The sequence below is a fragment of the Podarcis muralis genome, chromosome 8 (assembly GCF_964188315.1).
Source record: "Podarcis muralis chromosome 8, rPodMur119.hap1.1, whole genome shotgun sequence".
NCBI lineage: Eukaryota > Metazoa > Chordata > Lepidosauria > Squamata > Lacertidae > Podarcis > Podarcis muralis.
Genome location: NC_135662.1, coordinates 13669497 through 13697225, shown reverse-complemented (window position 1 = coordinate 13697225; position 27729 = coordinate 13669497). Strand labels below are relative to the sequence as shown.

The following is a 27729-nucleotide window of genomic DNA, read 5'->3' as shown; positions in this document are numbered from 1 at the left end:
TTTGAGATAACACGTCTGAAGTGTTTTGGGCATTCAATTACTGTAGTGCTAAAAAAAAAAAAGAAAAGTAGGAGGAAGACAGCCCATTACCTTTCCTACTGGATGAGCTGGTACAAGATCATTTGTAGCTGAGGGCAGTAAACCAAGGACTGGTTGTGCTGGATGAATGCTGTTGTCTTCAGTGAGACCAGTGTATAGTAAGTGATGTGTAAATAATAATAATAATAATAAATTTTATTTATACCCCGCCCTCCCCAGCCAGAGCTGGGCTCAGGGCGGCTAACACCAGTAAAATTACAGTAAAATCATAATAGGGAAAAAACAAAAAAAACACCAATTTAAAATACAGGTTAAAATGCAAATTAAAATGCAGCCTCATTTTAAAAGTAGCCCATAGATCAAATCCATAAGGGGAGGGAAAACATAAGGGTCAGACTGAGTCCAAACCAAGGGCCAGGCGGAACAGCTCTGTCTTGCAGGCCCTGCGGAATGATGTCAAGTCCCTCAGGGCCCTAATCTCTTGTGACAGTGTTCCACCAAGTTGGGGCCAGTACTGAAAAGGCCCTGGCCCTAGTTACGACCAATCTAATCAGCCAACGGTGCTTAAGTTAAATGCAAATATACCAGTTATATATATTTAAATATAAGTATAAATGCAAATATACCAGTTCAAATCTTAACCAATCCATGCCTTTGTTTCTCAGTGCCAGTTCCCAAAAGCAGGCACAGCAAACAGGCCACCACTTTGCAGATGACCCAAATGTTTCGCTTCATACCTTTGTCATTCCAGAAACCTCCGCAGCGGATCCATTTCTTTAATTTCATCAAAGTATTTATAACCACATTGCCACCCTAGAATCAAAAGATCAATGTGATAAATACTTGATAGTTGCCCATTACATGGACTAGTTAATGGTTTGCCTGCTGCTTTGGAGAACAGCATCAGAATAGAAGGTAGTTGTATAGAGCAGTCAGAGGAAAGAATGGTTGGTGGGTGGGGTTGAAGCCTTGACACAGACTTTAGTGAAATCTAGACACATATGAAAATGCTGTGAAAATGCTTTTTTATGTTTTGAAAAATATATTGAATTTTCCATAGCTCACAATTGCCATCTAGTGCCACATGCATCACTTGCATACGAAAACCCTTTATTCACAGATCAGCTTCTGAATCACTTTCTTCGGTCTTCTGAGGTAACCGCTTAATGCCAACAATAAGATCAATACTTAAAAGCCTAGCTGCACATTGAAGAATGGAAGCCACTAATTGGTACTTACAGGACACTGATTCTAACCTTTCTTGATTTGGCAGAAGAGGTTGATTATTTCTGACAGCGCTGGTAACTTCAAGATAGAGTTGAGGAAAAGCATCCCTTTTCTGTGCCCTACAGAGGGTTTTTGGAACACTGAGCAATGCATCAGCAATTACAGCACAAATAATGGATACATTTGGTGACTGGCACCGCTTTGCATAGCAGGACAGGTAGTAATGTAACAGAATCTCGAATATCCCGCCGACTGGCAAAACGGATCCCTCCTTTATGTAAGAGCTGGAATTACTCTGAATATGGCTTCTGATATTATCCGCTTCTTTAACTCCATGGCCTTGCCTAGTACAACTGTCCTCAGTGGGTTGCAGCTGCACATTTCTGGAACTGATGCTTCTCTCTGCTCTGGTAGGAGCAAGCTGATTTTTCGCAAGTGATTCATTCCTGTCCATTCTCAACATTCCTTCTGGATGATTGCGTTTCAGAGACACCTTTTGCAAGTCAACTAAATTACATTCACATTCATGTAGTTCTGAGCACATGGCATCATGCACCAAATCTACGCCCGAGTTAGGCAGATGCATGGATGAACATGCCAACTCTCTGTCTACAGAAACAACAGAGTCCTCTTCCATTTCAAACCCACAAGGTCTTGGCTGCTTGGCACAGGCGTGAACTTCACTGCAGTCAGTGTGCTTCTCTACAAAATGTTGCTGTGCATCAGAACACTGCTGACTATTATGCAGTGTTTCAGAGAGGTTTTGCTCAGTCAGACAAACAACCGTAAACATCTGTCGCAACATTTTGAACGCGCCATGGAAAGCACAAACAAGTTGCTCAGTAACCCCATGCACTGGCCCACAGAGAATCACACAGTGGAGCTGAAGGGCACACGTCCTTTCAAAGCCTATATGGACAAATCTTTTGGCGCCAAGGTGCAATGGCTGGCAAAATTTTGCAACAGCGGCTTCTGTGATTTCAGTGTGAATATTGTCCAAAGATGGCTTAAAAGGTGAAATATTTGTGATCCTGTAGATAAGAGATATCTCCTCTGGCGACAGGCACTCTACAATAGATATGCCACTGCTTTTTGCGTAGTTATGAACAGCTTCCTGTTGTTTTACACTTGACAATAAAACCTTGATGTCATTGTCCCGCATGTGCTTTAGAATAGCTTCTGTTCTTTTTGTAATCCAGGTTTTAGATGTCCCATGTTGATTTTCAGCAGTTATGACAACTTCAGCACCCAAGTCAGAATAAGCAGGCTGGATAGGTTCTGTTATAACTAGAACTCTTTTGTCACCGTCTGCAGGACAGTACACAGCAAAGTCTCTGTGAAGAATAAGCCCATCTAGGATTCTTGAACTTGAAACAGGGAGGCCTGTCACAGTAGTGTGCAACTCAGCAAAACAGTCATCCACAAAGCATAGGACTTCACCCCTATTTTTACCAGCAGTAACTCTGAAGTAGAAATCACAGCTTAACTGGGAAAGAAACTTTTGTCTATTGATTCCTACTTTCCCAGAAAAATAAGCTTCCAGTACCAACCCCATTGTGCTCATACTTATTTCTTTTTCAGAAACAGAAAATACTGAATGAAAATGCTTTTCAAGGTCTCTTGTCACTATGTAATCTAGAATGTCCATCTGGATCATTATAAGAAGCTGGGAAACTTGTTTCAGTCTGTAAAAATTTTCTTTACAATTCTCTCTTCCTTGGATCTTCTCATAACAGGAACGACTACCTCCTTCAACAAGTTTTTCAAGTTCTTGAAGTAAAACGGAGAGAATTATGATGAACGTTTTAGCACCATCCCCAGTCAAATTGCAGTGTGCGGAAATGCATGAAATCATCATTCTGTTAAAAGCCAAAGAGAAACAAATGGTTTAAAGTAAGCCCACAACTTATGTGCATTTAACTTGTGCGCATTCCGCTCTATGCGCATGACAATACATACATACATACATACATACATACATAGGAGCAGAAAGGGGGTGGAATTCCAGGAAAAATGACCTTGGCAATCCAACCCAAGACTGAACCCAATGTGTTTTGACTATACATGATTTTGGCTTTAGGCGTGATCCCTGGAATGTAACCCCTGCGTAGACTGCGGACTTACTATATTTGAAATATCTCTAAGTGAATTATTTCTTTTCTACAAATCTACAGGAGAAAAACAAAAATACAGACAGTTTCTATGTGAGATCCCAGTATACAAATAACTTGCAACCTAAGTGAGTTTGGTTCCAGGGATCTGATTTTAAATGCAAAATTGCACAAAGTCAGGGGGCTGTTTATACGATATATCTTTATTGTCACTGTCCCATGCAGGACAATGAAACTGAAAAAACTACATAAAACTACATAAAAACTACATAAAACGACCACAAAACTACATAAAATTACATAAAAACTACATAAAACATTCAAAAACCCCTAAAAACTCTAAAACCTTTTTTAAAATACACTGGGCTTTGGGAAGGTGGCAAGAGGGTCTAGCTCCCAGGGCCCTCACTCAGCTTTCCCAGAATTTGGAAGCAAGGCACAGCCTTTCTTATGGGCCTCTGGGACACTTTGAGAGCTCCCACACATCCTTCCCAGAAGCTATTAAGGTGCTTTGTTGATTACCAGCCTCTGGGAGAAGGTTCCCAGGGCCCTCCCATGGACCTTCCCAGAGCCTGAAACAAGGAAAACCAGCTGGGTGTGCAGGAAATAAATACCGGTAAATGGAAAGTGGGGAACAGAGGGTTTCCATTTTTATTTATTTATTTATTCCACCCACCCACAGAAGATTGTGATTGAGCACCTTCCAATAAAAACACAACGAAACATCATACATTACAACCTTCCTGAGATGCGAGTTATCTGTACTAAGACATTAAACACAATGGTAGTGGGCAGATTCCATACATGGGCCACTGGCAACTATGAGGCTGTGAGGGGGGCAATATTTCTGTGAAAGTGCTTCAGTGTGGAGGTCATGGTTTCTATGTTCACTGTGCCTTAAAAATGACGTTGGTGGAAAATGTGCACAAAACACCAGCAAAAGCGATCAAGGGTCTCGAGAAACTCCCCTATGAGGAAAGGCTGCCTTTCAGTTTAGGAGATAAGGTGGATGGGCATGTGACTTCTTGTGTTTTTGACCATGATAAACATGGGACAATATCAACTGAAATAAATGATGCCTCTGTGAGGGAAGTCATAGATTATGGCCATCTGAGCTATCTGGATGGGAGCAGCCATCAAGGGTACCCCTTTGACACCTAAGATGTACATTTTTAGGGCCCACCTTGTTTCTGTGATTGTAAGCTGTTTTTAGCATTAGATTTCAATTGGTGTAACCTGCCCTGGGATCTTAGGGTGAAGGGCAGTCACAGGGGCACTGGTATCCAGCTGGAAAGGAGGTTTAACAAACTGAAGGACATTGTCCTCTTTCTATGCTCCTCCCAATGGAAATATGCAGATGGGGACAGATACACCCCTGCTTTAAGTTGTTTACGTATATTATTTATTACAAAACTCGATAACTAAGTGCTTTAGTGATGAAACGTTGGATTATGGAACGACATCGGAGCGCTGAACCACTGGTATATCACAAGTGGACTCTCTATTACGCAATGGTTCAAGATAAGATCTATTTTGGAAAGAGAAGAAATGAGCACTGTTTTACAAGTGAACTCTTTATTTACCATGTTTGCTACTGTTTAAGATAAAACCTATTTGGGAAAGAAACTACTTTTGCCATTTTATGGACATTTCTTGTTTGTTTACAGATAGTTGCCTTGGTAATATTAACTTGTGTCTAGGAATATTTATAATTTATCTTAAAAACCCCTGTGAACAGTTAAAATTGTTAGTAGAATTGGAAGAACACTTGTAGTTTAATGGTGACTTTTTGGATATAATGGAGATGTAAAAGATTTGGATTATTAGACTTTTCCACCTGCATCTTTTCTAACAATAGGACCCACAAAGGGGAGGAGGGAAGTTCAGGTGATTCTTTGGAATCTTCTGTTTATGTTGTATGTTGGGTATGTGATTGTAAAACTGTCATTTGAAAAACCAAATCAAATAAAAATAAAGTAAAAAGAACATGGAAAAATGAATATAAATAAAATCTTGTATTGATTGCAGTAGTCGTCATTGTATCACCACCCTGTTCATTGTTTTCATGAGTGGGCCGGCAACTATAATAATAGTATGCGCACTTAAGTTGCAAATCTTGGTGAGACAGAGCTAAATTTCACAGCGATATGCTGAAGAGCAATGCTAGACAGGGCACGGGAGATCCATGAGCAGCATCTTCTGAAGTGCTAAAAATTAAAACGAAAACCTTAAAAGTGGTGGTGGATGTGGAAAATTTGAAGTCCACACTGTCTCCTCCTCCTCCTGGGTGTAGCCAGGATTTATGGGGTTTTTTTTTGGGGGGGGGGAGGCAGGGCACCCAGCTGTCACCATCCCGTGTCTGGATCTGTCTACCAGATTCGGAATGCAATGTCTCAACCACAGTTGCTTCGAATTACTTCTTTTGACACTCCCAAGCGCTCAGAAAACCTGTCAAAAACTTTTTACCATTTCTACTTTAAGCATTTTTCCTTTATTTCCTTGATTTAGGCGGGGCGGCCGCCGCCCTGGCTAAGCCCATGGCCCTCCCCGAATCCCCAGAGAGGGGGCCCGCCCGAGCCCTTCACGCGGACGATGCGGCCTAGACCACGGAACTGCGGAGCGGCGACCGTCGATTACCGGGCGGTGGGCGACTCGACGTTCAAGGCCTCCAGCACGCGCCGCCCGTCCCTGGAAAGCAGCACTTCCCCCGTGGGGCGGGTGAGCAGCACGTGCCCTCCTCGAGGCCCCACGGAGCCCCGGACGACGGCAGCCAGCGCGGCGGCCTCCTGCGCCAGCCGCCCCGGTCCCAAGCGCTGCGCGGTCGCCATGGCAACGGAATCTCGGCCCGGGCGGGGGCGCGCGGTCGTTCGACGTCCTCTCGGCGACGCCGTGACGTCAGGCGCTCCTCGCCCAGCCTTGCGATTGGTTGAGCAGCACGACCCCGCCTCTTCGTTGTTATTTTCAAAGCTTCGCCGTCCGTTAGTTTTTATTCTGCCCCTCATCTTTTACGTAGTTTAAAAGCGAGGAACCAAGTGGTACTGCACTACAGAAGTATGCCGGGCCGTGGCAGTTTCTTCCTTCTCCTCAGTCCCCAATGGCCTGCGAGTTATTCTGTGGCGGTGAGGCAAAAGGCACTCTGTACATGCTCAGGAGCACAGGCCGTGGCTTAAATGAAAAAAACCAACAAAAAACCCTCTTTATTCTGCCGCGCGGCGAACGCCCTCCCCACTTCAGTTCCTCAGGCACGTTCCCCTCAGCGTTGCCAGCGCGAGGGCAGGAGGCCCACTCTTCCGCACTGCGCATGCTCCAAGCACTTGCGCAGTAAGCACCCTGAAGCCTTTCCCAGACGCCCGTTGAATCTCTTAAACACACTTTACGTCTCAGCTAGGGTCGCTGTCCAGCTTCGCTCTCCCTATTCGGCTCCATGGCAACGGCAAACACCTCATTTTCCCCCCTCCCACCCCTCTTTCCTCTCTCCGCCTATCCGCGAACGCCGAACCTCTCGCGCCCTACGTCACATCGCACTAGGCTCCGGCGGGACGCGAAACCCCGCCCGCCGCCGCTTCCCATTGGCCCGAGCGCCATAGCACCATCTCGTCTTAGCGCGGCGGATTGGCCAAGAGGGGCTGGGCCGTGGAAAGCGCGAGGCGAAGGCAGGAGTGGAGCCGGCAGCCGGCTATTAGCATAACCCCGCCCTCTTCTCCTGTGGCCTCCCTCCCGCCTGCCTCCGCTCTCCTCACCTGCTGAGAGCATCCTTGGTCGCCAAGCGAGCCTTTTGCACGGCGAGGGCGGAGGCGAGCGGCCGCGAGGAGAGGATGACAGGGAAGATAAGCGAGCCATTTCCCTGAGGTGGTGGAGGAGGAGAGGCCATCAGACAGGACCAACAGCCCAGGTCTCTTTCCCGGAGGAGCTTGGGGCTGAGGGCGGCACAGCTCCGCCATCCACAGGACTAGACTAAAGGAACGAGCCCTTTTCCTGTCAGAAAAATCCTGTCAGGGTCGCTGAGGGAAAGAGGAGCAGCCCTCACATTGATTTCTTTTCTTTTTTAAAAAGAAAACCCCTCCGGTTTTCATGTATGTATGCGTTTCAGTTCTTCATTCTTGTGAATTAAATTTCCACACCTTTATCAAGGATGGCATGCTCTCCTGCCAACCAGGTGTGCCACCTGCAAAGCCCACCAGCCACTTTGGCAGGGATGGCGGTGGCTGGCACGCTCTCTCTCTCTCTCTCTAGTTCTAGTAACTTTTTGGTTTTTGTTCACAGGTGAAGCGAGAATCGCTTACGAAGGAGCAGGAGGGAAAGGAGCACAGGACCTGGAGATCCGATTCCGATTCCCTTGTTGGATTGTGACATTTTGCATTTTTAAAACACACGCAATACCTTCCTGGGTGTTTGTTTGTTTGTTTGTTTAGTTATTCCTGCTGACTGAAGGGTCAAGAGGCTTAAAATACGTGTCCTGGCAGAAACCAGCAGATGGCTGAAGAAATTTAAATGAACAATGCCATTTCTAGTGACATGTTCACCCTAGAAATAGCGGGTGGCGATAGGTGGAGCTGCAAATCCACTATGTTTTCCTGCCTGGTGCCTAAGCTGAGGAACTGCTTTTTGTGACCACAGAGGTTTTGTATTAAATTTCTTGGCATTTTTCTTTTTTACCTTTTTGGATTTGTAGTACAGTTTTTTAATTCTCCTCCTTTGGTTTGAAATGAGGATCTTTGTAATTTCGTAACGCAATTTGTATGGGGTGTGGGTGTGTGTAGCCCTGTTCAAGGAACTTTATTCAGAATCAAGCTCGAAAAGGGGGGAATCCAGCAGTGATTGTGAGAGAGCACACCCTTCTTCCACAATGTGGACTTTTCTGGGCATTGCCTCTTTCATCTATGTCTATAAGAAATGTGGAGATTTGCTGAATTATGCCAACAAGGAGGTCCTGATTTCCATGCTGGTGTTCTCTATTGGTTTGCTGCTGTCCTATCGGTACCGGACATGGGGACTAAAGCAACAGAAGCACAGGCAACCGCATTGTGGAATGCTCTCTAATTTTCTTGCCGCTGTGCCTCTCCTTGGTTTTTTCTGGACTAAATTCCACGCAGGCTCTCCAAAGGTGTTGAAACCGAAATCCAAAGAGGTATGTTGGCTCTTAGCATGACAACCCAGGACTGAGATCTCTTTCCTATGTTTTAAAACAATAGGAAATATTTGAAATTCTCAAACATTAGCTCCTTCGTAATACATTCCTAGGATTTCAGATTCCCCTTCCCCTCGTAGCTTTCTAGGGAGAGGGTATCTGTCCTATATCTAGCATATGTAGGTAAGAAACAACATCCTTCCTTGCCATTTTGAGGAGCACATAATGTAAATGAACTACAAGTGCAATTATGTGCATGGTTTCTTGGCACTATGGTAATTCCTACTGTGTTCAATGGGACTTGGTATGTTAATGATTGTAGCCAACTCATTGAGGTCATCCAGGAGTGGTCGAGGATGATACTGTGGCCATCCGTATCAAAAGTCGCTGAGAGATCCAGGGGAATCAGCAAGTTCTCATTCCTCCATTCCTTTCCTAAAGAAGATAATCCACCGGGGCACCCAAGGCTGATTCTGTCACAGAACCTGAACTTGTACTGGAATGAGTGAAGATAATTAGTTTCATCCAAGAGCATTATATGAAGCTCAAGTTCCTCTGTGTATATATCATGTACAGAATTCTCTCCCTCAATATGCTGTGCTTTTGTGACATTTGTCAGCCCAAGTCCTTGAAGTAAATGGTAATCACAATAGCCTAAAATGCATTTGTTTTGCTTTGCTTATGGCTTCATCTTTACACAGGATAGAAGGGAAGTTGGTACCTCACCTGAGAGCACAACTGAGACAACTATGGGTTCAAATCTCACCCCTCCGTGTGATCCAGAAGTTATCATTGTGGGATCCGGTGTGCTTGGCTCTGCTTTGGCAGCAGTACTGGCAAGGGATGGAAGAAAAGTGACAGTAATTGAGAGGGATCTGAAGGAACCTGACAGGATAGTTGGAGAACTGCTGCAACCAGGGGGATATAATGCTCTGAAAGACCTGGGCCTGGGAGGTATGTTAGCAAATCACAAATCCTGTCTCATTGTTCTGATGTGCTTGTTGCCCCACTTTGTTTATTTAATTTGCTGGGTAGCCTGATCCTTTCCTTCCATCTATGCCTTTTATAATATCATAATAACAAAAAAACCCTCTCTATATATGTTGGCCTATAGGCTGAAGTTGGAATCTAGCCTCTCCTTGATTTGGGGTGACTTCTGACAGGAGTGGGGGTGCACGAGTTTCCATTTCTTTCCACATTACAAAATTCCTCTGTCACTATTGTTTAATTCTGTCAGTAATGTACATGAGACCTATGAAACTGAATGAAGCCTTATATGATTCATATATGACCTACCAGGGACTCGGTAAACCCCTTGTTTTTGCTGCTTATCAGGGACTGTAGAAAACAGGGTAGTTGTTGAACATCTAGAAGGACATAATACATGGTTTATTGGCTGAATTCAGCTTAAATTCTTAGATTCTAAGATTCTGAAGAATGTTCAAAATGTCTTTTCATGGTTGGGGAGAATTTCCATTGCATATTCCTAGTGCGTATAACATAATAAATACTTGATCTAAATGTATGTTCTTGAGGCAACTTGATATGTATCCTTCTCGTATACTACCCTCAACTCTGCACTTTCCCTAATTTATCGACATTTATTTTGCAGAGGTTGTGGAAGGGATTGATGCTCACGCAATAAACGGCTATATACTTCATGACCTAGAAAGTAAATCAGAAGTTGAAATTCCTTTCCCTGCCATAAGCGATGGCCAGATACAGAGTGGGATTGCGTTTCATCATGGGCGTTTCATCATGGGCCTCCGAAGGACGGCCATGGCAGAACCCAAGTAAGAACGGCAACTGAAAATAATAAGGCGTCTACTGAATGAGCAGCTCTAGGCCTGACTGATGTACTAAGTGCATCCTTCCATCTTGTTGAATTTATTTTTTGTTTATTTTGTTTTTCCTTTTATATCACTTGAATAACACCTTTGTGGTCTGATATCAACTGGAAGTAGCATCCCAGCCATCAGCAGTGCATTGGTGCTTATACAGTCGTGCGAGTAATTCCTCAAATCAACTCAGCCACAGACATGTTTTATTGCACCACCCAAACAGGCATGCTTACCTTTAGTCATTTTGGGCACTTGAAAGAAAATAAACTGGAACTTCCACTTGAGGTCAGATAGGCACCCTCCCTACTCAACTTCCAGCACCTACCGAATAATTAAAAAAAATAATATCACAGCAAGCATTTTGATTGAAATTTAAAGCCATATTTTCCAGATCTCACTTTCCAGCCAATTGCAAACTATGGTTTATCAATTCAGTCAATATTCTAAATCAGGAATGGGGAACCTATGGTCTTCCAGGTATTGCTGGACTACAATTCCTATCAGCCCCAGTCAGCATGACCAGTATTTAGAGGTTATAAGAGAATAACAAGCAGGGCCAGAGTTGGCTGCTCCTATTCTAAACCATGGTTAAGCTTCCTTTGAAGTCTGAATTGCTTAGAAAACTACTGTATTTAATAGTGTTTCTAGTTTTTGAATTGATCGTAACCAGCCCAGAGTCTGTTGAGTAACTGGGCATCAGTATATTTATGCAAGTAGAGGTGCAACTAGATACCTTCTCTGGTTGTGCAACAGCGACACCAGGAAACTGGAAACTGAGGTGTTTTCCCTCCTTGAAGCAAAATGAAATATATATATATATATATATGCAGGTTTTGGTGTCCTCGGGTGTCTTCCCGTGTAAAAGTTGGATATATATATCCAATTAGAAGTATGGTATGCTGCTTGAAAGTTGCATTTCCACTAATTTGGAAAATGTCCTGGTTTGATTTTACTGTACCAGGGTCAAACTATACATGATGTATTCTTTGTTCTAATTGCTAACAGGAGCTGCAGGAAGTGATTTAGGTCAGGGCTATGGCAAGAGGAAAAGGGTTCAACTCTTTCCTCTGCATTGACGCCCTGATGCAGATGACTCATGGGGCTCCCATTAGCTCTGTATGAGAATGTATACAGGCTTTCTCATGTTATGCTTCTGTTTCCCTTTCATGGCTCATAGCTTTGGGTGGATGGGATGGAATTTTGATCAGGACCAATGGTGCAGAGTTAAAAGAGTTAATCCTCTTATTTCCATATTTCAGCCCCAGTCTCAATCCTCTCTGCATCTGCTTTTTAGTGAAGAGAGAGAGAAATTAGAAATACAGCACATGCAGCCCTAAAAATATCAGATAAAAAACTCATTTTAAAGTAATCTTTCACCCTTAAAATATATTTATGAGAAGGGATCATCATTGTGATGAGTATTCAGTTTTATATACCCCACCTACCTTCATATCCACAGCACATATATTGAATCATGAACTGTCCAATCCTCTGGGTTGGCTATTGGCAAGATTTCCTGAGTCAGTATTGCAGAAAGGATCAGGAGAGAATATATCAGATCCTGTGGCTTAGTGGTGGCCAAGCTTATTGGCACGTGTGCTGCATAACAAATCCATAGTATGGAATAATGCATTTCTAATAGCCACTACGCTAGATAGCCACAGCCATTCGTGTTTTAATAACTTCCATGCTGTATTAATTGCAATGCATTCTGTGTGGGACTACTGTTGAGTAGTGTTCGGAGACTTCATTTAGTCTAAACTGCTGCCGCCAGATTCTTGTCTAGAGGAAGGTAGCTAGAACATAGCCATGCCAGTTATATTCAGTCTGCACTGGCTATGTATTTATTTCCATGATCAATTGGTTGCTGATTCTTGCCTTTTAAAGTTCTAAATGGCTTGCCTAGAGAGGACTGACATCATGTTTGTCCCACTTCTGAAGCTCTCTCCAGATACCTCTTGCCAGCTGAATAGGGCAGGGCTTTCTCAGTTGTGATACCTGTCCTGTGGAATGCCTTTCCTGGGCAGGCCTGACTAACTCCAGCACTGAACAAATTTTGACCTGATGTGGGCTGCTATAATGTTTTTTCTTCTCTCCTCCTCATGTATTGAGACTTGAATACCCCTTAGTTTGATCTGCTGTTGCTTTAGTTTTAATGATATGGTTGCTTATTCTGCTATTAAATTTGTTTTTTGTTTTTAGTGTTATAATGTGATTTTATTTTCTATCTTAGTCAGTTCTAGCTTTTTTTTTTTTTTTTGAAGAAAATTAAAGAACGGTTTAAGGCAAACTAGGGTGTATCATTAACTGCGTCCCACAGCTCTCTCATGGGGTGATATCCAATTGGTTTATAAGAAAAGTTTTTTAATTTCTTGCCAACTGCTCATGCAAGCCACAGTCCTGGTTTAGACAACATGGCAAATAATAGTATGGCTTGTTTGAGCCATGCAGGTTCCATGCAGGTGAGAAGAAGCTGCAAGAGATCTGTGAGGTATGGGAGAAGCTTGTTCACAATTGTACCATGGTTTAAGGTAGGGGTCAGCAACCTTTTTCAGCCGTGGGCCGGTCCACCGTCCCTCAGACCATGTGGTGGGCCAGACTATACTTTTTTGGGGGGGGGGGGAATGAATGAATTCCTATGTCCCACAAATAATCCAGAGATGCATTTTAAATAAAAGGACACATTCTACTCATGTAAAAACACGCTGATTCCTGGACCATCTGCGGGCCGGATTGAGAAGGCGATTGGGCCACATCCGGCCCCCGGGCTTTAGGTTGCCTGCCCCTGGTTTAAGGCCATTGTTTAAATACGGGTCTATTTTCTCCCCAGGAGTAGGAAGACAACCTGTGCAGTTGGTTCTGTTCAGGGGAATGGTTCTACCTATTAAAGTTAGTAGTGTATATTTTAGATGGAAATGTGCTTAACTTACTGTATTATGGAATATGAACCATGGATATTGTGTGCATTAAAACAAATAAACAAACTGCTTTCTTCCAGTACAAAATTCATTGAAGGAACAGTGACTCAGCTGCTTGAAGAAGATGAACGTGTTGTTGGAATTTTGTACAAAGATAAAGAAACTGGTGCTACAAAGGTGAGGCTCAATAGACATATATATTTTTACAGGAAAATATTCTAGGTTGTTTTGGTGCACAGTAATCCTCTGTCAAATTAAAGCAGGAAACAATTAAGGTAACCCAACAGGTAAATTAGCACAATGAGCGTGGTTAAAAACACAGGGCCAAATTATATGACAGTATTATTACTATTTATCTGTTTTCTGTTTTCAGTCCTCTCCTCCCATGGCATAAATACATATCTAGTCTACAGACTACAAAGTATATTTACAGGAAAATTATGTTTTGTAGCATTGCCTTTCAAAGTCATAAGGTTATTTCTTAAGGGCCAAAGCAGAAAGGAAAAAAAAAAGTCTGACTGCTGCCTCAATAGATATATGCTACGTGGGTGGCGCTGTGGTCAAAACCACTGAGCCTCTTGGGCTTGCCGATCAGAAGGTCGGCGGTTCGAATCCCTGTGACGGAGTGAGCTCCCAGCTCCTTCCAACCTAGCAGTTTGAAAGCATGCCAGTGCAAGTAGATAAATAGGTACCACTGTGGCGGGAAGGTAAACGCTGTTTCCGTGCGCTCTGGTTTCCATCACGGTGTTCCGTTGCGCCAGAAGTGGTTTAGTCATGCTCGCCACATGATCCGGAAAGCTGTCTGTGGACAAACGCTGGCTCCCTTGGCCTGAAATCGAGATGAGCGCTGCAACCCCATAGTCGCCTTTGACTGGACTTAACCGTTCAGGGGTCCTTTACCTTTTTACCTTTAGATATACAGTATGCTAAGGATACCTAAAAGTTCATATCATCTTCTATACATCAAATCAATCATTGCATTCTGCAGCAGAGGGTCTTCTGCAAATACTACCCAGTCTGGTGGTCTGTTGCATATTATTTCAGAATCAGGCCTTTGGTAAGGCAACACTATCCTTTGGAACTCCCTCCCGTTGCAGATCAGACAGGTGTCGTTTTCGGTGCCTGCTAATGGTATTCCTCTTTCAAAGCCTTCTAAAATCTTTATCCCAGTTGGCATCTGTCCTGAATTGAAATTGATTTTATATATGTGCTGCTGTTCTATTTTTTTATATTTATAACTTTTTAAAATTGTTTTTATATATGCAATTGTTTTAACTGTGTGTGTGTGTGTGTGTTGTTGATGTTAAGGAAGAGCATCACAAGCTGCTGCTCAGAGATATGGTGCAATTTCCTTTTGAGAACTCTGACAGACTTTCAAATTAAATGAAACTTCTGTGAATATAGACTGGCTTAAGGGGTTACTGTACTATATGACACTATTTACCATGTTTATCGCTTTTTCTTTCATCCTTCCCCATTGCAGGAGGTCCGTGCACCCCTTACTGTTATTGCTGATGGTGTCTTTTCCAAGTTTAGAAAACAACTTATCTCCAACAAAGTTAGAGTTCCATCTCATTTTGTGGGGTTAATTTTGAAAGTAAGTGTTACTTTTTAAAAACAACAACAACTAAGCTTACAGTTAGTCTGCTTACCATCTATGGTGTGGGGGCATTGTGGGCCATCATTGTAAACCAGGGTTGAATCCTGGGTGTGGGGCTTCAGATAACACGGCCAGTGGGGAGGCATACCTGCTTGCCTTGCTGGCCAGGGCTTCAGATTCAAGCTTGCCTGCAGAATCGACCAGTAGCAGGTGGGCTGGGAGGCAGGCCTTTCCCAGAGGGCAGGCCCAACGGAACACGTAGGCTTCCCTTGGGTGCGCTGCTGGGAAATCTAAAGCAGCCTGTCTCAACCCCAGCACCCAGTTCTTCTCCGGATCTTCCACCCAATTCCTTTGCATATTGTCTGCTCTTTTGGCGCTTGACCTTGCTGTGAACATAATTGGCTGCTGTATTTGGGGCTGGACATGGATGCTTAAAGAGGAAATGTTACAGTGATCAAGGTGCATGTTTCAAAGTTGTCCCATTTAAATTGCTAATGTTGTCATACCTCTGTTGTTATTAAATCCTGCCATTATCAATCCATATTTCATCCATCTTCACAACAGCTTCTGATGTTAGTTATTGACCATGACCGGAGAATCGTAGTTTAGTAAGCCAGTGTATAAATAGCACTCAGCCACTTCACTTGACCCTTCACACAAGCAAGTGAACAAGCTGGGAAGGATACATTTAACTCTTGTTTCCTTCTCTGTCAGAAACAAGAAACTCTAGATTAATGCTTTTGGTACAAGCCAGGATATAAAGCCAAAATCAGACCATGGCCTCCACAGCCATCTACGGATACACCGCTAAAACTGTGTTTGTGTGCCACGAGTGATCACCAAGAAGAAGATTCTGTTAACTATGGTTTCCCACTTTGTATGAAACAAGAAATGGTAGCCAACTGAAGACTTCCTTGTTCGTTTTCTGACTTGTGCAAAGGGAGAAATTAGTTAAATGTATGAGGGCACCAGGATCATACAAGCTGAGGAATGGTTGCCCAAATGTGGTCACTGTTGCTAACATTTTACAGATTGGGAAATGAGCATCTGTACTAGTAGTTTGTTGAAAACTGGCCAGTGAATTCATGGCCAACCAGGGATGTATTGATAAATGTAAGTCGGAAGGCACTTTTAATAACTTTTTCTCTTTCTTTCACTGTAAAGGATTCACCTCAGTTTAAAGCCAACCATTCTGAAATTGTTCTGGGTAATCCTAGTCCAGTACTTTTCTACCAGATTTCTTCCAATGAAACAAGAGTCCTTGTTGACATTCGAGGTGAAATGCCAAAGAACCTTAAAGAATACATGGTTGAACGGATTTATCCACAACTACCTGGTAAGCATTATGTGCACAGGTTGTCAATACTGTGAAAGAAACCATCTACTTAAGTGTTTGCATCAACTCTCATTTGATGCAGAATTGCCCCGTCATTGAAGAAATAAACTTTAAATGTCTAAACTGTGATTAACATGCACTCAGAGTTGAAGCTTCAAGGAGCATTATCTTTTGCAAATATTCATGTTTCTAGACTTGGTTGAAAGGTAGCTGTGACTGGGAGAGGATGGTGGAAAATAGCCCTTTACAGTGTAAGTGCCTATGTTGGTAGCCTTTTGTCAATGATAGTCCATGGTCAATGATGGGCATTGGGGAATTGGGCATGCCTGAAGTATGCCTGATTTCATAGAGGCACAGGGGCATAGTCTCAAGTTTCTTCGTCACTTACCCTCAGTGGTCACACATTCACAAGGATAAATAGCTGATGTAAAGCCACATTTGACCAGTTCATTGTTACGGTCATGAGGGAATCGCTGTCTTCCTCCTTATAATGACTTCAGGGAAATCTTGCACAACAGTTTCCCCCAGGTGATATACTGGAAATGTGGCATTTTCCTAGTGTAGGTGTTGCTGGTGGGTGGCCTCAAGTTGTGCCATCTCAGTTTGGAAGTTCCTTAGAGCACCTTTGGGTACCTGGAGCAGTGAGCCCTTGAGGGAATGAGATGGGAATTGAGCAGGCTGTGGGACTAGCCGGAAATGGTAATTTGAAAAAGTGTATGTTTGTGAAGAAAACTTGAAAGGCTGGTTTTGATTTTTATAGCAAGGGGCTCTTCAGAACCAGGAAGGATTTTTTTCTTGGGCAAGAGTGATGGAGTTTCACCTTCACCTGTTAAAAATGTCTTTGCTTTGTCAATGGCAAACTGCAACTTTTTAGCTGTGGGTCTCTTTACCTGACCTGACTGTTTTGTACTGGGAATAGATTCCTGTACTTCAGTATTGAGGCTGTTTGTTCCAAGTTGCCAGTGAATATCTGGGTTTCACAGATGTGCTTTTGAACAACACCCCATCATTTCAGTCAGATGTGTGCAGAAGATATTCCTGATACACTACTACTACTACTAATATTACTACTGATAATAATAATAATAAATCAGATGTGGGGAATATTTGGCCATTCAGATGTTGCTGAACAGCAACTCCCATCATCCCATAATTGATCTGGACACTATACAGTTGTACCTTGGTTGTTGAACGGAATTCATTCCAGAAGTCCGTTTGACTTCCGAAAACGTTTGACAACCAAGGCGCGGCTTCTGATTGGCTGCAGGAGCATCCTGCACTGAATTAGAAGCCACAGAAGCCACGTCAGATGTTCAGGTTCCAAAGAACGTTCACAAACCGGAACACTCACTTCTGGGTTTGCGGCGTTCGGGAGCCAAAACGTTCGAGTCGCAAGGTATGACTGTACTTCTATCATTGCAGCCTAGAATAGCATTAGTTTTCTTTGCTGCTGTATCATAGTGTTGACTCATGTTAAGCTTATGGTCTACTAAGACCCCTAGATCCTTTTCACATCTATTGCTTGTTGCTCTCTGATTCCTGCTCCATCCACATCCTTATTTATCCAAAACAGCCTAGTTTTAACAAGCATTTTGAGATGTACAATACTTCACTTGTATTTGGCATTAGGACACCTTACACTTTCCATAATGTTTTCTCATGTTGGTGCCAATAATTTTGAAAGAAATCTCAACGGATTTACTTCTAAGTGATCCCCCCCCCCCGCCCCCAGAGTGGATTTATCTTTAGGTCCCCGGAGTTCTGTAGGAGAGCTAACAACTTGTCTCAGTTTTCTAATGACTTTTGGGGGGACAGGTTGGAGCTAGGTATTAATGATGTCTCTCTTCTGAATCTTGATGAAAAGATTGAATGTTCTGTAAATGACTGAACTTTTGCATTTTTTGTTTTTGCAGTGCACTTACAGGAGCCTTTCCTAATAGCTCTGCAGAATGATCGCATGAGGACCATGCCAGCAAGCTTTCTGCCTCCATCCCCTGTAAACAAATCAGGTCTGTGAGCAGAAGAGTGAACTGAAAGCTGGAAGGCTTAAGGGTCTGCCCATCCAAGGGTGGGGGCGTGCCCAGTGGGGTTTTGTTCCTCCTCGCTTTGAACAGCACAGAATCCCACCCACCAATGGCGTATCACCAAACTTCTTTGGAAAGACTTTTCCCTTTCAATTAGGGTGCAAAACACAAGCCTAAACCTCTCAGGTGTGGGGAACTACTTGCATAGTTCTTTGGATTTCAGCCTTTGAAAACAAAGGGGTTGTTCCTCAGACTTTAAGACAGAGGTGGTAAACCTCAAGCTCAGGTGCTGAATGCCCCTGCACCTGCCCCTCTATGTGCTTAGTGCAATCATGCTTTTATTTTCTATACCTCCAGTGCCCGGAAACCCAGCAGGCACCATTCTCTGGCACCTTCCTTGGCCCCAGGGCTTAGAGGGCAGGGTTGGAATAATTGCTGTCACTCTGTTTAGCATTACGATGATGCCACTTCACTCAGTAGAGACATGAAGCAATCTAGAGATTTCTAGGAAAGATAGCGGCACCTGCCAACCCCAAAGTGTGCAAAAGTTTAGAATGAATGCCAGGATCCTGCATCTATACAACAGTGGTTGATTTTAGGGGCTGTTTCCTTCTTTTTTTACATAGGAGTCCTCCTTCTGGGTGACGCTTACAACATGAGGCACCCTCTAACAGGTGGAGGAATGACAGTTGTTCTGAATGACATCAAGATATGGAGACACCTGCTGCAGGCCATTCCAGACCTGTATGAGGATTCTGCTATTCTGGAGGTATTTTATTCTTTTTCTTTTATTACATTCGTTAGTCACTTTATTTTGCACAGGGCAACCCAAAGCAACTTAAAAGCATGGGTATGATTCTGGCTTTTCCTTTTGGGATGGGGGCTTTAGTTCAGGTAAGGGTTTTTTTTTTTCAACTTTAAGCTGCTGCCTCTTCTAGGTTAGAGAGAATCTTGAGTTCCAATCACCTGCACACCAAACTTTGAGGTTCAAGGGAGGACTGTGGTCACAACCCCACCATGAATTTAACTCACATAGCTTTCCCCAAAGAGTCCTTGGAACTATAGTTTGTCAAGGCTTCTTGGAACTGTAGCTCTCTGAAGGGTAAACTGCAGTTCCCCAGGATTCTTTAGGAAAGCTAGCCTGGCTTATATTTTAACACTTGTTGGATCCAGGAATTAGAAGGATCTTCCATACAGCCTACATCCTCCTTCCCCAAACTCATGACAGTATGATGATGGACTTAAGAGAATTGATTAGAGGACATTGCCAAACAAGTCTGATAAGATTCTTGCTCAGCTCACTGCTGCTTGTCACGTGTAACTTGTGATCCATGCTGTACTACATGGAAACTTATCTTGCAATAAATACTTAAGATGCCAGAAAACTATTTTGTTTCTGACAAAGTATTCTGCTGGGACAAGCCTGGTCCTGCTATTCCTATAATTTCTGTTTAGAGATGTGACATTCCTGGACATTTTGACACCATGGTGGGCTTGTTTGTGATGGGTGATGAAATATGTGTCATAGAATCATAGAATTGTAGAGTTGGAAGGGACCCTGAGGACCAGTCCAGGGTTAGGTCTCCAGCTATTTTTCAGACAACAGGTCCCATCATCCCTGACCACTGGCCTTGCTAGCTAGGGGTGATGGGAGTTGTAGTCCAAAAACAGCTGGGGACCCAAGTTTGGGAAACACTGATCTAGTCCAACCCCCTGCAATGCAGGAATATGCAGCCGTCCCACACAGGGACCGAGCCTGCAACCTTGGTGTTATCAGCACCACCCTCTAACCAACTGAGGTACCCATAAATCATGTGCACCATTTTAAGAATGTGAAATGCATTATGCATTCTCTGTGGGGAAATGCAAAAAGGGAGCAGGCCATGCTTCCATGGTAGAGCACTAACTAGCCTTTGCACAGAAAAGGTCTCATGTTCTATTTCTGTCATCTCAGATTGTTAGGTAGCAACTGATGGGACAGAATTCTGCCCTGGAGAGCTTCCTTCAGTAAGAGCAGACTAGAAATAAGCCGAATGATCTGACTCAATACAGTGGTACCTCGCAAGACGAAATTAATTCGTTCCACGAGTTTTTTCTTCTTGCGAGTTTTTTGTCTTGCGAAGCACGGTTTCCCATAGGAATGCATTGAAAATCAATCAATGCGTTCCTATGGAAACCGCCTTCAGACCAGGTCCGGGGACAGTCTGTCCCCTGACCTCTTCTGAAGGCTGGGGGGGGGGGGGGATGGACAAGGGCTTTTCTTCCCACCGCCAGCCTTCAGAAGGCTGTTTTGAAGGCTGGCGGTGGGAAGAAAAGCCCTTCTCCTCACCTCCCGCCCCGCAAGCTCCGGGGACAGGAGGGCTTTGCTGCCGACCGCCAGCATTTTAAAAGCCCCCGGGACAGCGGAGACTTCTCCGCTGTCCCGGGGCGATTTTAAAATGCTGGCGGGCGGCAGCGAAGCCTCTGCTGTCCCGGGGCGATTTTAAAATGCTGGGGGTCGGCAGCGAAGGCTTCGCTGCCGCCCGCCAGCATTTTAAGATCTCCCCGGGACAGCGGAGAAGTCTCCGCTGTCCCAGGAAGGCAGGCGGGGGGGAGCAAAGACTTTTGCCCCCCGCCGGCCTTCAGAAGAGGTCCAGGACCTCTTCTGAAGGCCGGCGGGGGGCGAAAGTCTTTGCTGCCCCCCGCCTGCCTTCAAAAGCCGTCGGGATAGCGGAGAAATGCGCTGCACTTCTCCGCTATCCTGGGAAGGCAGGCGGTCGGGAGCAAAGACTTTTGCCCCCCGCCGGCCTTCAGAAGAGGTCCAGGACCTCTTCTGAAGGCCGGCGGTGGGCGAAAGTCTTTGCTCCCGACCGCCAGCATTTTAAAAGAGGTCCCCGGAGATTTCCCTATGGGCTTTCTTCTTGCGAAGCAAGCCCATAGGGAAATTCGTCTGGCGAAGCACCTCAAAAAACGGAAAACTCTTTCTGCTTGCGAGTTTTCCGTCTTGCGAGGCATTCGTCTTGCAAGGTACCACTGTATAAAGCAGATCCATAGGTGTACTGATAACAATTTGCTGACAAGCTCTTGAAATCCCTTCTCATCGTGAGACAATTCCTCTGTTATTTGGTGGAGTAAGTTGCCAGTGCCCCCATCTTAAACCATCTTGGAACTAGTAAACCCCACTGCGTATGCAATGTTATGTTGCATCCTGATGCCAGCAAGCAACCTTATCTTACCTTTTGCAGGCAAAGAAGTCATTTTACTGGACAAGAAGAAAGTCCCATTCCTTTGTCGTGAACGTCCTTGCTCAGGCACTTTATGAATTATTTGCTGGAACAGATGGTAAGTGCATTTTAAAAAGGTACACACAAAGTTAATTACACTTCATAAATCTATTTTGCTCCAGTTTAAGTGATGCAAGACCTGTTGACATGATGGAACACCTCCATATTACTTTAGCTGCACTGTGGCAAACTTATACCTTGATCATTCATCCATTCATCCATCCACCCTAAGGCAGAAGCACACTGTTTGATAGCTATGGGGTTGCCATTGAAAACAAGCTTTTCTGCACTGCCATTTCTTCCCTGAACATGTGACATTTATTATTATTACTTATTAAATTTGTGTACCGCCCTATACCCATGGATCTCTGGGCGGTTCACAACATAAAATTGCAATATAAAATACACAAAAGGCATAATAAAAATAAGAACAGAAACAAACCAATAATCCCCCTTCCAATAAACCGTTTAAAAAGGCACCAGATGTCTGTCAGGCAAATGTCTAGTTCTGGCATAGGCAAACTCAGCCCTCCAGCTGTTTTGGGACTACAACTCCCATGATCCCTAGCTAACAGGACCAGTGGCCAGGGATGATGGGAACTGTAGCCCCAAAACATCTGGAGGGCCGAGTTTGACTATGCCTGGTCTAGTTAAAGAGGAACATTTTCTTTCTTTCTTTCTTTTTTAAAGATATTTATTAAAGTTTCAACATTTTACAAAAATAAGAAAAAAAATACAAAGTAAAAACAGTTAAAAACAAATCAGTTTTTCTAAATCTTATCTTTCATTTGCTTGTTTCCCTGACCTCCTCACATCTCCCTTTTTTGTATTCCAGTTCAATTAGTTAGTTCAGCAAATCCTTTCCCTTTTTGATTTTATCTTAATCTTTTATCTTAATATATTATAGCTTTATATCATCACCTGTTAACAAACGATTTTATATATTCCTTTATAACATTGCTACTAAAAACCGCTTAACTTCAATCCAACATCATTCTAACATTCCTTAATTTTGCAGTGTTTCTGTAAATAGTCTTTAAATTTCTTCCAATCTTCTTCCACCGACTCTTCTCCCTGGTCTCAGATTCTGCCAGTCATTTCCGCCAATTCCATGTAGTCCATCACCTTCATCAAAGAGGAACATTTTCACCTGGTGCCTAAAGGTGTATTTAGAACAGGGATGTCAGCAGCATCCTTATGTCAATCTTAACATGTGCTCTGTCCATCTGACTTTCTCTATCAGTACCTAAGTGGACTATGGGATGTTAAAAAAAAAAAAAAAGGCTACTGTCAGCATTTCGTTGGAAGGTTATGCTAGCCTGGAAAGCAAATAAATTATATTAATAAATTAATAAATTAATTGACAGAGTTGTTAAGTCTCATTGAATGCTTTGTAGATTGCTGGTGCAGCCTCGATCCATTCATCAGAGCACAAACTTAGATTACCATTTCCATGGTAATGATCATTAGCTTGTGGTGACACGGAAGCAGGTTTTTTCACTGGTAGCACCAGTGTTCCTGGAGTGACCCCTGGTGAAATATGAGAGGCCCCACCTGTATGGGCTTCCGGGCAGCTTTTGAAAGCACTCCTGTTCACACAGGCATTGCGTTGATCTCACCACCTGAGTCTCATCATTTAATTGATGTTTTGTTGGAATGGGATTGTTTCGTTGCATAATTTAATGAATGTTTTAATAGGATTGTTTTATTGTGTGATTTAAGAATGGATGTTTATATGTTAATTGGTGTTAATTTGTGTAATTGGTCTTTGGATTTGTAAACTGATTAGTATTTTGGCATTAAGCTGTATATAAATGCATAAATAATAACAATAAGGCACTGTTGCTGCATCAGTTTGTTGTGGTGGCGATTATTTAAAAATGCATAATATCAGACTGAAGAAATGAGGGGCAGGAGGATGTTAGAAACGCGTGTGTGTTGCCATGTATGTTATAAGATTATTCTTCGTTTATGTAGTTCATTCCACTCCTATTTTCTGTGCCTTCTTGTAAAGCAGTGTTCTTTTTAATTTATTTTTGCAGTTTCTCTGCGCCAGTTAAGGCAAGCCTGTTTCCTTTATTTCAAGCTTGGTGGCGAGTGCGTATCCGGCCCAGTTGGATTACTGTCTGTGTAAGTTGGAGAAATGTTTATAAAATCCTTCTCAGGTTGTTGTTCAGAGCAGGACTCTCTGTGGAAACCATGAGAAAGAGACCTTTCATGAGTCCACTTAACCAGTGAGGCGTAGAGGGGCTGGGGATCAAATAATACTACTGCTACTACTAAAAAACATACATACATACATACCCCGCCCCCAGCCACTCTGGGTGGCTCCCAACAGAATATTAAAAATACGATAAAATATCAAACATTAAAAACTTCCCTAAACAGGGCTTCCTTCAGATGTCTCCTAAAAGTCAGAGAGTTGTTTATTTCCTTGACATCTGATGGGAGGGCATTCCACAGGGCGGGCACCACCACTGAGAAGGCCGTCTGCCTGGTTCCCTGTAATGAGGGAACCGCCAGGAGGCCCTCGGAGCTGGACCTCAGTGTGAGGGTAGAACGCTGGGGGTGGAGACGCTCCTTCGGATATACTGGGCCGAAGCCGTTTAGGGCTTTCAAGGTCAGCACCGACACTTTGAATTGTGCTTGGAAATGTACTGGGAGCCAATGTAGGTCTTTCAGGACTGGTGTTATACGGTCTTGGCTACCACTCCCAGTCACCAGTCTAGCTGCCACATTCTGGATTAGTTGTAGTTTCCAGGTCCGCAGTTTTATGATCAGATAACTTAATACAAACAAGCTAAGCCAGGTGTCATGTTCTCTCTCCCCACTCCAAATATTTATTTTTATTCAGGAACATGGGAAGCTGCCTCATCCCAGGCCCGGGTATTTGTCCATCTAGCTTAATAGTATTCTCAGTGGTTCTCCAGCACCCTTAGGCAGAGAGGGGTCTTTTGCATCACCTGTTACCTGATTCTTTCTTACTTGCTTATTCAGCTACCGTATTTTTCGCTCCATAAGACGCACCTGACCATAAGACGCACCAATTTTTAGAGGGGGGAAGCAGAAAAAAAAATATTCTGTGCAGAGCACATGGCTTCCCTCCCGCTTTGCGCAGCTCTCACTTTGCTTGCCCATCCCTCCTCCTGCCTCGCTGTAAAAGAGGAGGAGGAAACACTGGGACAGGTGCTTTTTAAAGGGAGCATTGAGCAGAGCCTGTGTGTGGCTGTTGCTGGCTTTTCCCCAGGAGGCAGAAGGGACTGACAGGCAGCCCACCAGTCCCTTCTCCCTCCTGGGGAAAAGCCAGCAAGAGTCGCACACACGCTCCGCGCGGCTCTTTAAAGGGAGCTCTAAGCAGAGCCTCCCCCCTGCACTTGCTCCATAAGATGCACACACATTTCCCCTTACTTTTTAGGAGGGGGAAAGTGCATCTTATGGAGCGAAAAATATGGTAAATCATTTTTGCCCTGCTCATCAGCCAAAAAGACCCCAGCAGCACTGTGCAGGATTGAATCCTCTTGCTTTCTGTTAGCGGGGAGGAGAGGCAGTGTCTCCTCCTTCCTCCTCTCCCCGCAGTATGTTTAATTGGGGTCTTAAGAACTCTGATTGAACAATAGCCCCATCCCCAAATGGATCCAGGGCTGGGACTGGGGTGGAGTGGCTGGTCCCTGAGTGGGCACAGGGCAGGTTGGGTCAGAGGGGGATTGTGTGTGTTTGTGTGCAGCTGGAACGGAAAAGCAGATGGAACTAACCCAGTAGCAAAACATTCAATCTGTGTTAACACTAACCTTTTCATAGGTAAGGTTGTGGGAGGGGGAGAAATCATAGAATCATCGACTTGGAAGGGACCCTGAGGATTATCTAATCCAACCTGCAATGCATAAAGTGGCCTTTCGAGAGGCTTTGTTGCCCAACCATTTCAACAGATTACTATTTTGTAAAATCTAGTACGTTGCTCATAAGGTGAATCGCCTTTTTCATCATTTCCTTAATCCTTCCCTGCAGCTTATCACCCAAGCCTGTCGTCCTGATTGGCCACTTCTTTGCTGTTGCCCTCTACGCCGTGTATTTCTGCTTCAAGTCCGAGTCCTGGATCACCAAGCCGCGAGCGATTTTCAGCAGCGTTGCTGTGCTGTACCGGGCTTGCTCCGTCTTATTTCCACTCATATACTCTGAAATAAAGTACCTCACCTATTAAATTCGGAAAGACAAATCTGCAGGAAAAGGAACACAGTAGACTCTCTCCTCTCCTCTCACCCTCCATTCTTGTGAATGTGGGATAGTTCTGTCCCAAAAAAACAGACTTTCTCTCTTTCTCAAGAAAAAGACCAAGCTTTGTTTTGTGTTTTTTTGTATAGAGAGAGCCAGCCTCTGGATGTGAGATCTTCCTATAAGGGGGATCCCAAGTGTGTATAATCCCATGAACCAAGAAGGTAACATTTCAGTAAAGATCAGCCAAATCTATGGGGAGAGAGAGGTAATTCCTACTGCTGTTTCTGGGCGTAGCTCTTCAGAGCCAAGGGAGTGCAAATAACCATCTGCCTGTTGAGCTTCCCATCCCTCTGGCTGCTGGGGCCATGGCTAAATGCTACACAAAACTCTGTAGCACATGCGATCCTACCAATACAGGAGACAAGATAGCCGGAAATCGTTGTTCTCACTGAGGAGGCAAACCTGTGCCTTGGCTGCATCACTTGAGATCAAAAATGGAATGACCGAATGCTCTTCCATACAACCCTTCCTCGAAAATAAGCAAATAAATTGCCCTGCACATAAAAAAACTAGCACATCAGGGTGAGAGCTAGGCTGGATTCATGGATGCATTTCTTTTTAAAACAATATGAAGGAAGAATGAATCGCGTTGAAGCCTCACCTGCAGCCCAGGCCCAGGTTTGCTTCCTTGGGAGCTGGTTCATTCTTGGCGTTTGATTCCTGCAATGAATAATGTGTAGTTCTAGCTCAGGCAGCCTCACTGGTACTACTGCTAGTTCCTGAGGGTTTCTCGTGCCAGAAGTATACAAATCTGAATAATTTAGTTATTAGTCACACAGACAATGAATGAATATGTGCGTGTATGTATGTAAAAATAACAAACTCACATACAAAAAAATATGTAAGTTTGATTTCCTTATACGGATGAAGATTCTAAAAGAGATCGATGTTTCCAGGGACCACTATAAAAATGTTCAGGACAGAAGCTAAAATGCTGATTCCAGCAGAAGATAGTTGATGGATTGTTGAGCATGCCCCATTAATGTTAATTAAAAGCTAATGAAGCAAGGGGTAGTTCAAACAGTTAACTCTTTTTGCTGCTAATGTTATCTGTACCTTTGACATTTTCTATCTTTTATGTGAAATGTCCCTCTATGATGAGATAAAATCCTAATGTGTTTTATTCAGCTAAATGTCCCTGTGTCTACTTTTTTTGTCCTGTGGTATAAGTACAGGGGGGGGGGGACGCGGGTGGCACTGTGGGTAAAAGCCTCAGCGCCTAGGGCTTGCCAATCGAAAAGTCGGCGGTTCCAATCCCCGTGGCGGGGTGCGCTCCCGCTGCTCGGTCCCAGTGCCTGCCAACCTAGCAGTTCGAAAGCACCCCCAGGTGCAAGTAGATAAATAGGGACCGCTTACTGGCAGGAAGGTAAACGGCGTTTCCGTGTGCTGCGCTGGCTCCCCAGATGCAGCTTGTCACGCTGGCCACGTGACCCGGAAGTGTCTGCGGACAGCGCTGGCCCCCGGCCTCTAGAGTGAGATGGGCGCACAACCCTAGAGTCTGTCAAGACTGGCCCGTACGGGCAGGGGTACCTTTACCTTTATAAGTACCAGGATCCTTTTCTTAAGTTTCATTTAAATAACTTTCTAGTGGGGAAGAGGGAGATATGGCTCTGGTTCTTTTCATAGCTGAGGAGGCCTGTGGCAGCATAGGAGATTTGAAGCAGCATCGCAACACAGAGCTGTGAATCCTTGCCACAACCCTTTATGTAGCTGTAAACCTGCTTCCTCAGTTGCTGTGAGATACAACTTTGGTCACATCCGTACCCTACATTTAAAGCATGCAGCTTCCCTCAGAGAATCCTGGCAACGTTGGTTTGCTCCTCAGTGCAACAGTAGGGGATCCCAGAAGAGCTTGTTTTTTGATCCTCAAAGATTCTGTGCCCGTGAAACATCATGAGAGCCTGTCTGGTTCTACTCTTTAAAAGTATACAGTGAAGTAAATTTTAAGGGATTTTGTTTTCCTGTGTTAG

At 44.0% G+C, this 27729-nt stretch overlaps 2 protein-coding genes across 4 annotated transcripts; one reads left to right on the top strand and one right to left on the bottom strand.

The window, feature by feature from the left end:
• Nucleotides 1-216: 216 nt before the first annotated feature.
• Nucleotides 217-6827, bottom strand: BBS10 (Bardet-Biedl syndrome 10). 2 transcript variants are annotated; one of them, XM_028736169.2, is made up of 2 exons: nucleotides 6015-6827; nucleotides 217-3125 (listed from the first exon to the last, which is right to left on the bottom strand). In XM_028736169.2, exons 1-2 carry the CDS (start codon nucleotides 6377-6379, stop codon nucleotides 1154-1156), a joined length of 2337 nt encoding a protein of 778 aa, XP_028592002.2. In that variant the 5' UTR covers nucleotides 6380-6827; the 3' UTR covers nucleotides 217-1153. The 2 variants fall into 2 exon arrangements, with proteins under 2 accessions (XP_028592002.2, XP_077788862.1); XM_077932736.1 differs by having other exon boundaries at nucleotides 5844-6152.
• A 245-nt stretch (nucleotides 6828-7072) lies between these two features.
• SQLE (squalene epoxidase) lies at nucleotides 7073-26886 on the top strand. 2 transcript variants are annotated; one of them, XM_077932737.1, is made up of 12 exons: nucleotides 7073-7450; nucleotides 7641-7996; nucleotides 9207-9459; nucleotides 10118-10298; nucleotides 13345-13441; nucleotides 14748-14861; nucleotides 16029-16200; nucleotides 18114-18209; nucleotides 18851-18993; nucleotides 21449-21545; nucleotides 23530-23617; nucleotides 25493-26886. In XM_077932737.1, exons 3-12 carry the CDS (start codon nucleotides 9255-9257, stop codon nucleotides 25683-25685), a joined length of 1386 nt encoding a protein of 461 aa, XP_077788863.1. In that variant the 5' UTR covers nucleotides 7073-7450; nucleotides 7641-7996; nucleotides 9207-9254; the 3' UTR covers nucleotides 25686-26886. The 2 variants fall into 2 exon arrangements, with proteins under 2 accessions (XP_077788863.1, XP_028592001.2); XM_028736168.2 differs by having other exon boundaries at nucleotides 7641-8505.
• Nucleotides 26887-27729: the final 843 nt, after the last annotated feature.

Coding starts and splice junctions, on each gene's coding strand:
- BBS10 (XM_028736169.2), bottom strand. CDS start 6,379: ATGAGGGGCAGAATAAAAACTAACGGACGGCGAAGCTTTGAAAATAAC. Junction 3,126..6,014: donor GTCGAGTCGCCCACCGCCCG/GTAATCGACGGT, acceptor GGCTTTTAACAG/AATGATGATTTCATGCATTT.
- SQLE (XM_028736168.2), top strand. CDS start 8,224: ATGTGGACTTTTCTGGGCATTGCCTCTTTCATCTATGTCTATAAGAAA. Junction 14,862..16,028: donor TTGTGGGGTTAATTTTGAAA/GTAAGTGTTACT, acceptor TTCACTGTAAAG/GATTCACCTCAGTTTAAAGC. Junction 18,210..18,850: donor ATCCCCTGTAAACAAATCAG/GTCTGTGAGCAG, acceptor TTTTTTACATAG/GAGTCCTCCTTCTGGGTGAC.